At 33.7% G+C, this 18,544-nt stretch overlaps 1 protein-coding gene across 1 annotated transcript in view; it reads left to right on the top strand.

Annotated features, from left to right (window-relative positions):
- Nucleotides 1-10,773: 10,773 nt before the first annotated feature.
- BCHE (butyrylcholinesterase) overlaps nucleotides 10,774-18,544 on the top strand; it is an 85,323-nt gene continuing 77,552 nt past the window's right edge. Inside the window, exons 1-2 of the mRNA XM_032629341.1 lie at nucleotides 10,774-10,909; nucleotides 16,945-18,469. Coding sequence (XP_032485232.1) covers nucleotides 10,861-10,909; nucleotides 16,945-18,469 — 1,574 coding nt within the window. The 5' untranslated portion in view covers nucleotides 10,774-10,860. The remainder of the gene's footprint in view (nucleotides 10,910-16,944; nucleotides 18,470-18,544) is intronic.

Here is an 18,544-nt window from a genome sequence, read left to right as displayed (position 1 = left end):
AGAATACATATTATGAAAATGATTATACTACCCAAAGCAATCTACAGATTCAATACAATCCCTATCAAACTACCATTGACATTTTTCACAGAGCTAGAACAAAAATTTCACAATTTGTATGGAAACACAAAAGACCCCGAATAGTCAAATCAATCTTGAGAAAGAACAACAGAGCTGGAGGAATGAGGCTCCCTGACCTCAGACTATACTACAAAGCTATAGTAATCAAGACACTATGGTACTGGCACAAAAACAGAAATATAGATCAATGGAACAGGATAGAAAGTCCAAGGATAAACCCACACACATATGGTAACACCTTAACTTTGATAAAGGAAGCAAGAATATACAATGGAGAAAAGACAGCCTCTTCAGTAAGTGATGCTGGGAGAACTGGACAGCTACATGTAAACAAATGAAATTAGAACAATTCCTAACACCATACACAAAAATCAACTCCAAATTGATTGAAGACCTAAATGTAAGGCCAGACACTTTAAAACTCTTAGAGGAAAATATAGGCAGAACACTCTATGAGATAAATCACAGCAAGATCCTTTTTTGACCCACCTCCTAGAGAAATGGAAATAAAAACAAAAATTAACATGTGGGACCTAACGAAACTTAAAAGCTTTTGCACAGCAAAGGAAACCATCAACAAGTAGAAAAGACAATCCTCAGAATGGGAGAAAATATTTGCAAACAAAGCAGCTGACAAAGGATTAATCTCAAAAATATACAAGCAGCTCATGCAGCTCAATATCAAATAAACAAACAACCTAATCCAAAAATGGGCAGAAGACCTAAATAGACATTTCTCCAAAGATTTACAGATTGCCAACAAACACATGAAAGGATGCTCAACATCACTAATCATTAGAGAAATGCAAATCAAGATCACAATAATGTATCACTTCCCACCAGTTAGAATGGCCATCATCAAAAAATCTACAAACAATAAATGCTGGAGAGGGTTTGGAGAAAGGGAATCCTCTTGCACTGTTGATGGGAGTGTAAATTAATACAGCCACTATAGAGAACAGTATGGACGTTCCTTTAAAAGTTAAAAATAGAAATATCATATGACCCAGCAATCCCACTACTGGGCATATACCCTGAGAAAACCATAATTCAAAAAGAGATATGTATCACAATGTTTATTGAAGCACTATTTTAATAGCCAGGACATGGAAGCAACCTAGATGTCCATTGACAGGTGAATGGGTAAAGAAGATGTGGCACATATATACAATGGACTATTACTCAGCCATAAAGAGAAAAGAAATTGAGTTATTTGTAGTGAGGTGGATGTACCTAGAGTCTCATACAAAGTGAAGCAAGTCAGAAAGAGAAAAATAAATACCATATGCTAACAAATATATGTGGAATCTAAAAATAAAAATTGTTCTGATGAACCTAGGGCAGGACACAAATAAAGACGCAGACGTAGAGAATGGACTTGAGAACGTGGGAAGGGGGAAGGGTAAGCTGGGATGAAGTGAGAGAGTGGCATGGACTTATATACACTACCAAATGTAAAATAGATAGTGGGAAGCAGCTGCATAGCACAGAGAGATCAGCTTGGTGCTCTGTGACCACCTAGAGGTGTGGGATAGGGATGGTGCAAAGGAGGCACAAGAGGGAGGGGATATGTGGTTATATGTATACATATAGCTGATTCACTTTGTTATACAGCAGAAACTAACATTGTAAAGCAATTATATTCCAGTAAAGATGTTAAAAAATAAAATTAAAAAAATAATTTATTTAAAAAAACAAACAAAAAAAAGTGCTCATAAAAGACATTCTTTGAGGCCAGAGAACTCATGGTGACAGATTGTGAATTCCAGAATTCCTCAGGCAATTCTTCTTTGGCCATTCTCTCTGGCCTGAGTTTAAAATGTTAACTGATTATCACAAAAAGGGGACTAAGGATGCATTAAAAAAAGAGAGTTTGGATTATTTTGGATTTTCAATGGCAGACAACAAAGAGCTTTTATATGTTATATTATCTTTCTAGACAAGTTAAAAGGATGAAGAACTAAAGAACAGACTCCAGCAAAACATGCATAATTATATAATTAAGATTGTAGCCTTATCCTACAAACAAAAGCTTCCAAACAGCACACATTTTTAAAATGCAGCCATAAATCTATTCAAAGGGCTTCTTCATTTAGGCCTGCAAACACAGCATTGTCTTTGTCAATTTGTCTGTAGTCTGTTCTGGTAGGTGACATTGTTCTTGAGCACTAATCAATTGAAGTCTGTGTGCCATCTGGCATTCTGTTGCTAAGCACAGCAGCAACACTGTAAGGTAAAGTGTGAGTGGCAAGAAGCAGGGTTTGTGTTCATCAAGATGTCACAGTCTAGACTATACAGTCAATAAATCCTACGTATGCCAGGCTTATCCTAATGGTGAAGAAATGCCTTGGCAATGCACCGAAGGAAACAAGATGAATAGTAATTATTCCAATAAAACTTCGAAGATCTTGCTTTGTTTATAGAGGGACCTCATAAGAAAGGATACCATTCTTTAGTTGGATGGAATATATATATCATTACCAGCTATGCCATTACATAAAACGATGTACTGAAAACTCTGAATTAATATTTGTCCTTTATTACTTAGATATATGTACAACGTTTCTCATGGACCCAATTTCGTCTGTCAGTAGGGGCCTCTATAATTTGTCTTTAAATTTCTGAGCATAATGGCAGCACTATTAATAATCATGCAGAGAAAACAAGCATATACCAGGAGTGTCCCAGACAAAGGAATTACAGGTCTGCAATTTGAGAAAGCTGAGTCCCATTAAATATTGTAAAATTCAAGTAAAAACTTAAGTTCCTATCAAAATGTTCTCAAAATACTGCTAATGGTTTGCTTTCAAAATATCCTAAATAATTGGCTGTTGTTAACCATGGGTATGGTGAAATTTTACACAAATCTTCCTTGATGCAAGAATAGTAAGGTGTGGATTTCAATTATAATCACTAATGCATATGAACTATAATCATGGTGTACCTATACATCCCAGGAAGTCACTGTATTTCATGACTACCACTAACAGCATAACCCACCTTAGGAATGTGTGTGACTAGTTCAAGAACATCTTCCTGAATTTGATATTTCAGACCTTCTGTTGTATTCCTTAGACGAAAGAGACATGTCTAACTTTCATATAAATTGCTTCATTGGGTGTATTCAGCTGGAATAGAACTGATTCAGAAAATACCATGGGGAAAGATACTGGCAAATCTCTGTAGTAGGTAACCAACTGTAATAGATGAATGGCTTCAAAAAATATCCCCAATGATAAGAAACATTTTTTCTTTTTAAAAAAAAGTGTAGGGACTTCCCTGGTGATGCAGTGGTTAAGAATCTGCCTACCAGTGCAGGGGGCACAGGTTCAATCCCTGGTCCGGGAAGATCCCACATGCCGCGGAGCAACTAAGCCCATGTGCCGCAGCTACTGAGCCTGCACCCTAGAGCTCGCAAACCACAACTACTGAGCCCATGCGCCGCAACTACTGAAGCCTGCACCGCCTAGAGCCTGTGCTCCGCAAGGAGAGAAGCCACAGAAATGAGAAGCCCATGCACTGCAATGAAGAGTAGCCCCCGCTCGCCGCAACTAGAGAAAGCCCGCACGCAGCAACAAAGACCCAACGCAGCCAAATATAAATACATAAAAAAAAAAAGTGTACTTCCTGTGTCTAACAATGAAACTCTTAGAGGAATAGGCACACTGTATTAATAAATAGTACTTGAGAAAAACAATCTAATGTTTTATACATTTTATTTATATATTCAAACAACTACCAAACTTTTATAATCTATTATGTGCCAAGCAATTTGCAAGGTGCTGTCAACACAAAGATATACAAATGATTGTCCATGTTATAAACAAATATAGGAGGGTGACACGAGAAAATTAGCACTTAAAGAACTACAGTAAGGTATTTACTTGAAAAGCACCCCCTCTCTTTTTTCTAGGTCCATTTCCCCTGGCTATTCAGTTGAATTTAACTGAAGTAATCAGAGTATAACATTCACTTAAAAATGACTATTTATTTGAGTGATGAGATCAAAACTAGGAGAAATAGAAATAGGACTAAACATCCATCCTTTTATTTTCACATTTTTGCTTCAAAAGTAATGTATTCTTGGGATATGGCCATCCTTCTTTAAGATTGTTGTGACTGCCCTTAAATGTACTTATGTTTGCTTTTATACTTTGACGTTGATGCTTTTGAAAATCCTCCACTGATAGGCTATGATAACAGACCTAGGGGCATTTCTTACTTCTCTAAGACCAAGTAAGAAAAGCTGGAGCCTGATCACTGTTGGTGATACAATTTTATTGTGCTTTGGGAAACAGAGAATGATTAGCAATAGAAATCAAAATATTTTCTGGTTATTTATATTTATAAACTATACAATAGAGCTATACAATAATATTATAATTTATTACATGCTTTTCCAGACATTATTTCATGTGATTTTCCCCCCAAATTTAACAAAATATGCAAGACAAAAATACATATTCTCTCTTGAAGGCTCCTAATGTCTTTTCTGTGTCCACTTATATGGCTTACATAAGCTTATGCATCCATAATTTTAAGAATTACTGGATAAAAATAATTTAGATTTGTATATCTATTTGTAGAAGAATACTTTGCAAGGTCTACAAATAGGTTGTGCTCTCAAGTCATGTTTCTTGGGATTTGTAGCACTTATCTACTTATGTCATGTTGATCTTTTAAACAGAGCCAGAAATCTGACATCAGAATGATTATACAGAGAACTAAAGTGCCATCTGATGGGTTTAAGGAGGAAATCAAAGGTAGACTCATTACTTGGAGGCAGAAAATTATTTTGATATAAGTTTTCTCCTGGCCAGCAAAACAAACCTCTCCATACTTAGGAATATACTCTGAATAAAATTCCTTTGTATGATAAAATCATTCTGTGAATATGATCACCAAATATGAACAGACTCAAAAACAATATTAAGATACAGATTATACTGACATAGCAAGATTAATTATTAGTTGCCTGATTATATTTAGTAACTGCAGTAATGCACTGGCAATCCAGTGCTTAGCTAATTAGTCAGAATATTTGGCATTACATTCGTAATCCAGTTGCAAAACAGGTGGAATGTCAGCAGTTCAGAGTTTCTGCCTTGTGCTTTTGACACTATTTCTCCCTACTCTCCCTAAAAACAAGATTTGAATTTTGTCATTTGCAACATCATCCTAGAGAAATAAAGTTTCAAAGGAAAAGCAGAAAGAGTTATCTGGAAATATTGCAAAGGGGATAAAGGAAAAGAAAGACATAGAACAGAAGATTGTCAGGAAAAAAAAAAAACTGAGATGAGATTACCTTGGGAATGAAGGCAAGACCATTCTGGGGAAGGTGCCACCTGTTGCTCTTTTTCAACTCTTGTCTCAGAGGTCGTGGATGACTCCAAAATGTGCTCTTAGAATGATCAAAATTGTTTAATAAAAAGCTTATTTTTAACTTAAATATGTTACATGCAAATTAGGAAGGTTTTCAAATTATAGAAATAGAGGAAGAAAGCAAAATGTTACAATTTCCCACCTAACAAATATCGTAGCATAACTATTTTTTTCATATTCTATATATATCTGTCTTTCTTCCTAAGTCCCAGCTAGCATAATGTCTAGTTCTACACACACACACACACACACACACACACACATTTGCTCCAGAACCATTAAAAAACAATGTTAGTCTCTACTACAAATTTGAGGATTCTCAGGAGGGATTTACACCTCACCACAAATATCTACCTCCCTAAAAGTCTTTCCTATGCATGTAACTCCTCCACATTTCTACTCTTTAGGGTGGCTCCCCAACTCACTCCCTTTCCTTTATCTTGTGTCTGCCTCTCATCTTCTTTACCTCATCTCAACCTAAATCTCTTTGCTCCAGCTTCTTCAAACTGCAACTTGTCTTTTTTAATTGTCCTTAAGTTGTTTTGCCATGAAGTGTATATCATTTCAATATTATCAAATGGGGGTTTTTGACACTTCCCAATACTCTGAAACAATTAACACAAGATAAAAATCTCATTAGATCACCTGGAAATGAAGTGCAGAGTGAAAATTTTGACTGTTATTTATTTAAATTTGACTTTCTATTTTGATATATATAAATTACGATGATAGGAACAGTACATTTGCATTACAGAAAACTGGAAAATAGAGATGAAACATTTAGAAATATTCTATACACTCACTATGCAGTAATAACCACCATTAATATTCTAATGCATACCCTTCCAAATCTTTCTCTGTGTGTGCGTGCACACACACACCACAATGGAATCGCGTTTTTCATAGTGTCCTGCTACGTACTCCTTTTAATCATGAGTTTTCACCACAGTTATTCTCATCTAATCTAATAGCCAGAAATTATTCAGATTTCCAAACTGACCCCCAAATATCCTTTCTGATATACAAACTCATTCCTAATCTGCACCATGCACTGAATCTGATGATGTCCCTTACCTCTTGTCCAGTCTTGTATAGAAACTTTCTTCACTGTTTTGTTGAAATGACCAGGCCAGAATGTCCCACTTTCAGGAGTTGTCTGATTACTTTTTTGTGATACAATTTATTTTGTTCATTTATTTTCTCTAGTTCACATAAAGTGTAAGTCAAATCTTAAAATTTGCTGATAAAAAATGTAATTCAATTTTAAAAATTTCAGATGGTATAGGTCCTGTTGTATGCCTAATATTCCATAGACCCCACCATACAAGATACAAATTTGACCCTCGGCTTAAGTTATGAAGTTCTGAATGTAATATGTGTGAATTCTGAGGAATATCAAATATCTAGTTCTCCATCGATCATACACTTAATGATTTTAATACCAGTTGTTCATTCTTGCCCAATCCAATTTCATCACGGTTTGTTAAATTTTCATTTCTAACATATTATTCCTTCTACATATATTTGTTTTCCTTCTTCTCTAAATTAGACTCAGTAACAGGACTGTTAAGTTTTGTAGTCTATTTATCAGACTGCTGACTAAATTCACTTATATCTACAGCAGGTGAATTTCCATAGATCTTAAAGGAGTGGTTAGGGATACAGGAGCATGATGCCTGCAAATAACACTGAAATAACTCAGAAAAAATAATGGTCACATATATGTACATACATATATTATCATATACATTTTCATGAAGAAAGAGAACATGATATTAAAAGCGGCTCAAAATATTAACATGTGGTGAATCTGGGTAAATGAGAGTTCTTTACAGTGTTTTGAAAGTTTTCCACAATTTGAACTTATATCTAAATTAAAATGTTATATTTCAGGAAACTGATAAACACATGAAACACATTGATCACAATAATAGAAAATGAATGAAACATAAAGTCATATTTTATCAAGCAAAATGGAAAAATAGGAAAATATATGATAGTCAACTGTCTTTTGAGCATAAAGGAGACACATTATATTGCCAGTGAGAATACAAATTGATAATATTTTGTGGAAGTAGTTGGTGGTATGTGTCTTAGCTATAAAAGTGTACATAACTTTTGAACAATTCTGATTTAATTATTCCATAAAAAAATCAGAAATGTGTAAAAATATCGACAATTGTTACACCCATTTTTGTATTACTATTTCATGATCAGTTTAAAAGCAATCTACCTTTACAACAAAAGAAGAGTTAGATAAATTATAGTACACCCATAAAAACGATTAATATACAGGCAATGAAATTAAGTTGAAGAAAAGTATTTGATAGCATTAGTTATATGAAAGTAGACTACAAAATATTATATTTGATGCATTTCCAAATTAGCTAAAGTAGAGGGCATAACTGCACATGAGTAAATAGGAGAAAAAAAGATAAACCATAAACATGATACGATAACAGTTTCCTGATGAGCCAGTCCCCAGGACTCTGCCTTTCAGTGTGGCCTGTTATCTTCCCAAATCAATCTCACATAGGAGGCTAGTTTAAATATCCCACTCCAGGATTTTTTAAGAGCACCAAGATTGATTTGGTGCATGCTAATGTAGAATTTTTTTCTGAGAGTAGAACTCCAAGATTAATCAAGTGCTTAAGAGTAAATTTAAGCTTATTCAATAAATTAGATTTTAAACAAAGAAGGGCTCTTCTTCTCTGTCTCTTTTTTCATGTTTAAAAAATGAGTTTCTCCTTCTTTCTTTTCTCAAGCCCTGAGTAGTTTAGTTTCAGAGTTTATTTCCTTACTTTGATTCTTTTGTCTTTGAAATTGGGCTTGGTACCATATTTCCTCAGAAGCTGTAGCTTGTTATTGATTTAATTATCTTCTTAGAATCTAGTGATCTAGACTGTAACCAAATTATTTGGGCTTATAAACCTCTTTCTAGAACTTTTTACACAAAATACCTATATCCTGGTCTAAATTATACAGGGCTACTTCAGACTCCCTGTCATTCACTCTCCCTTAACTCCAAGAGATCTTTGTTTTATCATTTACTGATGCTACTGCCTGCAGGCACCTCCAATATTAGGTGTTACCATACTCTTAAAGAATTCTTTTTGCTTGCAGGGCTGGGCACTTTTAAAATTTGTCAAGAAATCTACCTTTAAATACCTCACCTGCCACATCCAGGTATGAATGTCTAGTCTCTTGGCTCCAGAGACTTGTTCAGATTTATTGCTATTAAGAACATTTTCCCTTTTGCCAGAACTGTTGGAAACCTCTTCTTATTCCACAGTCTGTTGAGAACCTCATAAAATTGCAAAAACAACCAAACAAAAAAATCCACATTCTACTAGTTCAGTTCAGTTATTCCACTTCTGGGAAAATAAATTAAGAAAACAAGCAAAAGTTGCAAAAATGCCAATTGCAAGTGTTTACATTTAAAAAAATAGAAAATACTTTTATTACCTGTATGATTTTTGGTAAGTTACTAAAACACTTTGTGGATACATTTCCTCAACCATAAAAATAGGGATAATAATAATACTTACTTAAAAGATGGGTTTTGAGTTTTAAAAGAGTTAATGTATTCAAAGGCTTAGAACAGTGTTTACAAACAGTAGTGTATGCAAATTATTATTATCATCGTATAAGTAACAAACGATGCAACAAAATATTGTATAATTGCAGGATCTGAGAATAAGACCAACCATATGCCAGCACAGAGAACAGTGCAGTGGAGCTGTGTTGGAGAGAAGAATTTTGACATTTGGATTAAAAAAAATCACATATTAAACAAATGAACTCTCTTCTACATGGGCCACCAGAATGACTACATTTCAAACAGAAACACCATCATGTTACTATCCATTGCATGATTGTCAGTGTACCACCTTCGAAAAAATCTTTTTCTCCTTTTAGAGAGACCATATACTCTGTAACTTTTGTGTTGCTAGGTTGTCATTACATAAACTATATTCTAAATACAATATAAATCATTGTGATTGTGAAATTCGTTGTCTAATAAATACCTCCTAAGCAGAAAATTTTCCCAGAAAAGATAATTTTAAAAAGACCAAAGTGGTTATTATCTTGGAAACAGTTGACATGGAACTACATCAGACAAACCTAGGTTAAAATTCTGATTCCAACCCCTACTAGTGGTAGGATATATATAGCTAAGTTTCTGATCTTTAAAAGCCTTAGTGTCCTCATCTGAAAATGTGATTAATAATATTTATTCATACACTGGAATTCATATTAATTCATATATTTTGTTGGAGTAAAATAAAATAATTTATGTAAACTGTCAGTTATAATGACTGGCACAGAGTAGTGTTAATAACAAATGACAGTTCTTACATTTGCATGTTTGAAATTTTAAACACCATGTTTTAAAAATAAAAATTGGGCTTATCAACAATTACATGCCTACTGGTTAGTCCATAGTAAGGCCCCAAAATGAGAGATTTAAAAGTGAAAGTGATCATTTGAGGGAGATAAAGAATATAACTGCATTGAGAAGTCAGGCATTAAGCAGTTTATAAGTTTTTTTTGTATTTTGTCTTTTCATTTTCCCAAATACCTAAGTCAAAGTAGATAAGGTTGAAAGACAAATACATCCTTTCAGCTGACAATGTGTTTTTCTATAAAGTTTAGTGCTGATTGTTTATTGCATTTTATTTTCCTTGTCTCAACCAGAAAATCTGGGGCTTCTCATTACACTTGACTGCTTGCAGGGTCCCCGATTAGGAAATTACGAACGCTGAGATCTGCATGACTCAAATGAGTGTTGGGGGTGTGGGAGCTGGAAGGATGTACATATCAGAGACATTAATTCATTTATATAACTAGTCTTTTGATTTTCATAGCTTTATCTACAGAGTAATTAGTTTCCTATTTAATCTTTTACAGTACTTTATAGCTCCATGATTGCCACGGATTGAAGGTACAAAGATTTCAATAACAGCATTTCTTTAAAGCAACATGTATATCTTTAAATCAAAACAAGCATAAGAAAAATGTATATTCCTTAAAGGAGAAAAAGAATCTTAAAAGTTCTGGTAGTGTTTAAGAAAACAAACAAAAACAACCTGTGTATTTGCTGTTCAATTTCAGCGTCTGTTAATGAAGCTCTGTGTCTTTTTTTTCTTCATTGTTAGATGAGCGCCTGCAATCGTAAAGCATGACTCCGGTAATACCTCTGTAAATGAATCACTATTGCATTCATACAATTAGCCTCTGAACAGATGTCAGAAAGTAAAGATTGGCTGCCTCTAGATCAAGTTGCCGCTGCCAACTCTCGCGAGCTTTGTCAGTAACAGTTGATTGTAATGTCAGTGCAGTCCAACTTACAGGCTGGAGCAGAAGCTGCTTACCTGCATTTCCCTGAAGTATTATATGATTTCCATTCCTTGCAAACTTTATCATCTTCGTTGCAGTGAGTCGGGTAAGTTGCTCTGAATTTACATCTTCCTGTTAGAGATGCAAGTTACTGTGAAGCTTGTTCTGTGGGAGGAACGTGATCCCTTCACGTGTTTGCTGTGGCCCCTTTGGTGCTCTGTGGGAGACAGTCATTGCAAATGGGACAGATAAAGTAAGGGAGCAGCCACATGCATCAATCTTCCGATTGATTATTCAGAGAACGCAGACTGTGGCCATTTAACTGCTAAGGAAATAATGAATTTATTCAACTTTGTATAAAGGACCGTAGCACTTGTAGAATCACTGTAATATATGTTCCTAATGCACCCTCAAAGGGAAAACACTTTATGCTGTGTTTTACCCTTAAATGCACTGTTTGGTGAATTTTTCCTTAAAAGAGTAACAGAAGTGTTTTTTGACCAGTATTACTCTCTAGTTTTTTCTTTTTCTAAAGTGGTTTGAAATGAATAGTTATTGTCTGGTTCTACAGGGTACTTAACATTTTGCCATCTGAAACTTTAACAATATCAATTGGCAAAGGAAAAGTCTAAGTTTCTTTTTTCTAAAAGGAAAAAGCTATTTCCCAATTTGATTTACAAACTTTTGTCCCATTTGCCCTGTTTGTTCTCCTTCTTTTAATATGTGTGTTTATAGCAAAATATTTTACAATTGCTATTATTTTATTATTATGGAAATAATAAGCAAATATAGACTTTCTGCTCATCCTATGATTTTGTAACTCTACCTTTATTTTGATATCAGTTCTTGTTTAACCAGAGGATTAAGCATTGAGTATAAAATATATGAATGATTAAAAGTAAACTGAAATGTGAGCAAAATTATTTCATTATTTATGATTTCTATTTGTAATTAAAAATTAAAGTTATCTCTTCCAAACTTTTATGAAGATATTGCATGATAATAAACTCAATTAGGAGTTACTGTCACTAGGCTGTGTAATGCTTCCATAATATAAGCTATCTCATATCTATGATAAATATTACATTTCACTTATATAAATAGTTACTTTGTTTAAGGATAAGCATGAGCGAGCTTTTAAAGAGTGACTTTTACTTTAAATGACATGTTTAGAATTCTCTGTGTATTTGAAATAACGTGACCTTTTGGAAGCAAATTAAATTTCTAATTGGATTTGCAAAGTTCTGTTTTATTCTCCTAGACCTGTTGTTGTTGTTCGTTTTTAATGTCCTGCTTCTTTAATTGTAAGAAGATATTTGGGATCTACTCCACATTTCAGTTTTTAGAATATAAGCTAATAATATAATATAATAATAATAATATATAAGCTAATAATGTCTTAGCAAATGATATCTTAGTTATAAATTTAGTTTGTGCTTTGATTTATTTCTTGGTAACAATTAATAATATATACTTAAATTGTATGCTGTCTTCATTTTAATGCTTTCATGCCAAAATCTGCTCATTCTTATCAAAACTAAACTGTTTCAAACATTGGAAAAATTATAATTGGGTAGATGTTAACCTAAGAACAGATTGAACTTTCAAAGAAGACTCAAGATATCTCTCTAATATTAAATGTTCAAATTGTTCACACAATGAAAGTTTGTGGATGTTCTTCCTGATTGAGGACAGTTACAGATCTGTTTCTCATACCTAATATAGTGTCTTCTATGTATACACATCCTTGTAGTGCCTACTGGGTATCTGAAGGATCCCTGAAAGACAGTGGTATAGTCTATTTATAAACAGACTTCCTCAGTTCCCCACTTCACTTAGCCTACAACAAAACAAGCTCTTTAGGTTTGGTATAAAGGCTCAGTTGTTTTAATTGAACTAAATACATTTTGGTGGCACTTGTTCTAGATCATATTTTCTAGATGGCTCTTTCCACACCATTTTAACAGTCTATTTTTATATAGAAATATATATTCTAATGAAACTTTTTAAAAGACAGGAAAATTACATTCAGAGAAACTATTAACAATTTTTGCATGACCATCCTTTAAGAAGTCCTTGACTGGCCAATTATTTTGAAAATTTGGTTGATATCCAATTATGGCAAATATATGGCAAATAAATAGCTCTTTATATCAATAATTTGATTGCACCCATATTATATAGCATAACCTTATATATTTTAGAAATCAGTCAAGGAATTTTGATACTTCAAAATTGAATTAAGAATGCAAAAAGAAGGAAATTATTTTTTACCTTTTTTTAATTAATTTTTTTTTTTTAAGTTTAGAATATTTTCCCAAATTTGTCAGTAGATTTTGATATTCTGGAGCATTTGATAAACTTGGAACACTATAGTATCAATTGTCTTTCAGGTTTTTCTCTCTTCCCACTCCCATCCTTCTCTTTTGCAACTCCAAACAAAACCTCCTTCCTTAATCAAATATTAAAGATTATTACAATAAGTTAATTGATCTAAATTCAGATATTTAGTTGTCCTTGGTATAAAACTTTACCCCGTTCTTTATGATAAACATGTTATGTGTTCTCAGAGTTTAAATTATTTAATGTGCCAGTAGTCAATTTGCACCAGAAAGTATAGGAGGAAATAAATTGAAATTTTATTGAATATTTTAATTATTAGTAAAGACTTAGAGATATAGAGTAATAACATTTCTTAGTCTCCTTTATTTGTCTCTCTTTTGATTGTTTAATCATGTGATAGCATATATTAAAAACATAAACATCTCTTAATGGTAAAACCACAGTGCAACATGTGAGACTAGAGAATAACAGGTTATGAAAAGAACAAAATAATGCTTACTTAAATAAAGTACTGCAGCTAAATATAAAAAAAAAAACTAGCCTATGCTAACAATGAGTATGTGAACATAAGCATATTTTCCTATTAAAACCTATATTTAATAATATGGTTGTATAATACACTACAACAGGTACCATGAAAGTGAATTGGAATTATATTGCCATTCTTGCAATAAACAAAGGCTTACAATGATTTTGTGAATGTTACTAATTACATTATTTACAATTACAAGGTGTAAGTACTTGTATTACTAATATCAAAGTGATGACTCACAGATATCATTGTTGAAAAAACAAGATTATTATTCATATAAATCATATTATATAACATTAAGTTCTACTCAGCACAAAATATAAATAAAAACATGCAAGAAGTAGTAGTATAGGGCTTCCCTGGTGGCACAGTGGTTGAGAGTCCTCCTGCCGATGCAGGGGACACAGGTTCGTGCCCCGGTCCGGGAGGATCACACATGCCGCGGAGCGGCTGGGCCCGTGAGCCATGGCTGCTGAGCCTGCGCGTCTGGAGCCTGTTGCTCCGCAACGGGAGAGGCCACAACAGTGAGAGGCCCGTGTACCACACACACACACACACACAAAAGTAGTAGTATAAATCAAACTAAATGACATGGGGATGATAGTACAACCTTTTAGATGTTATAGCAGCCTTTCATAACACATGCAATGAAAATTATTATATTTATTAATTACATACAAAACCAAAATTTTGGTAGTAATTTTATATTTGCTATGCAATAAAATTAATAAACAATAGAATGAAAGTTTGAAAATTGTCAGAAAGCAAAAATTATTAGGATTTGTTTTATGGTTTAAAAGACAAAATAAGATTTATATAAAACCAAAAAAAAAAATGATTGTCTTTGTTAGACTAGAAGACATTGATTGAGCTAGGCCAAAGGCAGGAATGAGTCCACCAAAGATGCTGCAATTTATCTGTTGAAATGCAGCTTAGAATAAACCAGCTTTGTATCTTAATTCCTTTTCCTTTCTCAAGCAAGATTTTAAAAATGAAAAAAAAATAATCTATCACAGCACTTTGCTTTCTTCCAAATGCTCTCCTCCATTTATTTAGAAGAAATGTCTTAGGAATTATCAGAAGGAAGGAAAAAAAAAAAACACACACAACTGTGGTATGTGGTAGCAGTGTCTCTAAAACTCCTAATTCTCAGAAATATAAAATTTTATTAGTAAGTGTCAACTTTACAGGAAATTTTACATTATTATGACATTTTATTTACTTATTATTTTTAGAAGATAAATTGCATTTTGTTATGATTATAATAAAGCTAAATTTTATAATAGTATATACATAGTGTTAAAATATTGTATACTTCAATAATATATATTTATTGGTATTAGCACAAATTCAGTTGTATCAACATTGAAAGCATAAAAATTGATCTCATGGCTTGATTTCTTTAAACCTTATAACAATCATTATGTATAAAGATGTATGTATATATGTGCATAAACATATGGACATCAGTAGAATTAGATATAAATATATAGATATAGACACAGCCATAAACAGAAGAAGATAGAGGCAGAAATAGAGACAGAGATAGAGGTATAGATGGAGATATATCTATAAATACTAGACACTGAACAAAATAGTATACACAATGGACTAGTTTACTCAGATATTTTGGGGGATCAAAAAATACTTGTTGATCACTAGCTGTCCTATGAGCAGTGGTGAATGAGGCTGATTACAGTGAGGATCGTAGATCTGAGACACTTATTACCATAGATAGTGCCTTAATCTCTGCCTTCCAAGACAATGTAATTTAAAAAGTAGAATAAAAAGACTGTTACAAATTCTCAGTGCTCACAGGATTAGCTTCTTGGACATATAGGTTGGACTTATTACACTATCAAAACATAATAAAAATATTTTGTACATGTATGGACCTTTGCTATTGTTATGTGGATGAGAATCAGTGTTTGTATTTGACAGTTTCAATCAGATTTTCTTTTTTCTTTCAGTTATATAAAGATGTTAGTTCTTTCAAATGATATCTGCATTACATTTTTCTGTCCCTCTTTGCCACTTGGAGTTTCAGAATCTGATGTAATTTTTTTTTTATTTAAAAGAAACTCAAGTATGCATTATGAATTTTTAATGAAAATTTGATTTCCCCAAATGTTCTGTTCATATCATTAATAAGTATTATTTAATAAAATGCCAAATAGTTATGATTTTATAGGTCTCAAAGATTACTTTTTCTTCTCCCACTTTTCCCAGTAATTTCTCAGTTTAATCCTCTTATTTCACTCATCGTGTCCACTATCAAAATACAAGTAAATCTGACCATGCTAACACATTTAACCTCCCTAGTTGCACATGCTTTAATCAATTAACAAATTAACAGGCATGCATTTAATAATCCCTGAGTGTAAAATTTCTTCTAAGTCAGTTTCTTCTCCCACATCTAATGTTATCTCCATTGACAATATAATTCAGGTAGAAAAGCCCTTCATGGTTATTGTTTCAGAGGAATTGGTATATATCCAGTCTTCCCTTTCCAGTTTTTCCCGTAGGCCTTTATAGTGGTAGCAGATTTGTTAGTTTTCACAATTTGTAGGAAAAATGGCAACTACTGTACTTTTTTGTTACTTCACATTCTGTGAATTGCTTGTCCAAATTCTCTTCTGACCACAGGGTACAATTATATAGAGGAAGAAAACACTAGGCAAAAAGGACCACAGAAGGGACCATGCAAACAGAAAAAGGCAGTAATAGAAGTCTGAGGATCCTTAAAGGTTCTTAACCTACTGTCAAGAGCCAGCCAGCCATGATTAGAATTGTACATATTTCAGAGAATATATAAGCTTGTATTTCCTCTTCTAACTATGGTAGAAATTTAATCTATTATATCTATCATTAAGTAGACTACCACTTAATGCCACCTTTGGTGGTGCTGTGTATGGTAAAGAAGTATATATATATATATATATATATATATATATATATATACTAATGCCTTGGACAAATTTCCTCCTTAAAAAACTACATCTTTCTTACAGAGGTCTGAAAATGAATCTTTCCAAATTGAACTAATTTCTCCTTTTCCATTTCACTCATTTATTTCTAAATTGAAAACTGAAATATCTCCAACCATTTTCTATGTTTTTTATGTGTCTTTATAGCAGTAATAGATTTATTAGTTTTCATAATTTATAGGATTGATAAGAACTACTAAATTTTAGTTAATTATCATCAATAAAATATAATACTAGATGCATGAAGCTGTTAAAACTTCCCACTTATCTCTCTTGCAGAAACCAATATGCAGAGCAAGGGTACAATCATATCCATCAGATTTCTCTTGCGGTTTCTTCTGCTCTGGGTTCTCTTTGGGAAGTCACACACTGAAGGAGACGTCATAATTACCACCAAGAATGGAAAAGTCAGAGGGATGAACTTGCCAGTTCTTGGTGGCACAGTAACAGCCTTTCTTGGAATCCCCTATGCACAGCCACCTCTTGGTAGACTTCGATTCAAAAAGCCACAGTCCTTGACCAAGTGGCCCAGTATTTGGAATGCCACAAAATATGCAAATTCTTGCTATCAGAACACAGATCAAAGTTTCCCAGGCTTCCTTGGATCAGAGATGTGGAACCCAAACACTGACCTCAGTGAAGACTGTTTATATCTGAATGTGTGGATTCCAGCACCTAAACCAAAAAATGCTACTGTAATGATATGGATCTATGGTGGTGGTTTTCAGACTGGGACATCATCTTTGCATGTTTATGATGGCAAGTTTCTGGCACGGACTGAAAGAGTTATTGTGGTTTCAATGAACTATAGGGTGGGTGCCCTAGGATTCTTAGCTTTACCGGGAAATCCTGAGGCGCCAGGAAACACGGGCTTATTTGATCAACAGATGGCCCTTCAGTGGGTCCAAAAAAATATAGCAGCCTTTGGTGGAAATCCTAAGAGTGTAACTCTCTTTGGAGAAAGTGCAGGAGCAGCTTCAGTTAGCCTTCATTTACTTTCTCCTAGAAGCCACCCATTGTTTACCAGAGCCATTCTGCAAAGTGGATCCTCTAATTCCCCTTGGGTAGTGACATCTCTTTATGAAGCTAGGAACAGAACATTAACTTTAGCTAAATTTATTGGTTGTTCTAGAGAAAATGAGACTGAGATAATCAAATGTCTTCGAAATAAAGATCCCCAGGAAATTCTTCTGAATGAAGTATTTGTTGTCCCGTATGGTACACTCTTGTCAGTAAACTTTGGTCCAACTGTGGATGGTGATTTTCTCACTGACATGCCAGACACACTACTCCAACTTGGACAGTTCAAAAAAACCCAGATCTTGGTGGGTGTTAACAAAGATGAAGGGACAGCATTTTTAGTATATGGTGCTCCTGGTTTCAGCAAAGATAACAATAGTATTATAACTAGAAAAGAATTTCAAGAAGGTTTAAAAATATTTTTTCCGGGATTGAGTGAATTTGGAAGGGAATCGATCCTTTTCCACTACATGGACTGGTTAGATGATCAGAGAGCTGAAAACTACCGTGAGGCCTTGGATGACGTTGTTGGGGATTATAATATCATATGCCCTGCCTTGGAGTTCACCAAAAAGTTCTCAGATATGGGAAACAATGCCTTTTTCTACTATTTTGAACACCGATCCTCCAAACTCCCTTGGCCAGAATGGATGGGAGTGATGCATGGTTATGAGATTGAATTTGTCTTCGGTTTACCTCTGGAAAGAAGAGTTAATTACACAAAAGCTGAGGAAATTTTGAGTAGATCCATTATGAAACGCTGGGCAAATTTTGCAAAATATGGGTAAGTGCCAATTTTTGTAGTTGTTCTTGTTTGGCTTTGTTTTGTTTTGCTTAACTTTTCTTGGTCTCCAGTGTA

This window comes from Phocoena sinus, chromosome 4 (genome assembly GCF_008692025.1).
Source record: "Phocoena sinus isolate mPhoSin1 chromosome 4, mPhoSin1.pri, whole genome shotgun sequence".
Taxonomy (NCBI): domain Eukaryota; kingdom Metazoa; phylum Chordata; class Mammalia; order Artiodactyla; family Phocoenidae; genus Phocoena; species Phocoena sinus.
Note: the sequence above shows the minus strand (reverse complement) of the source record. Positions and strands in the feature narration are given on the sequence as shown.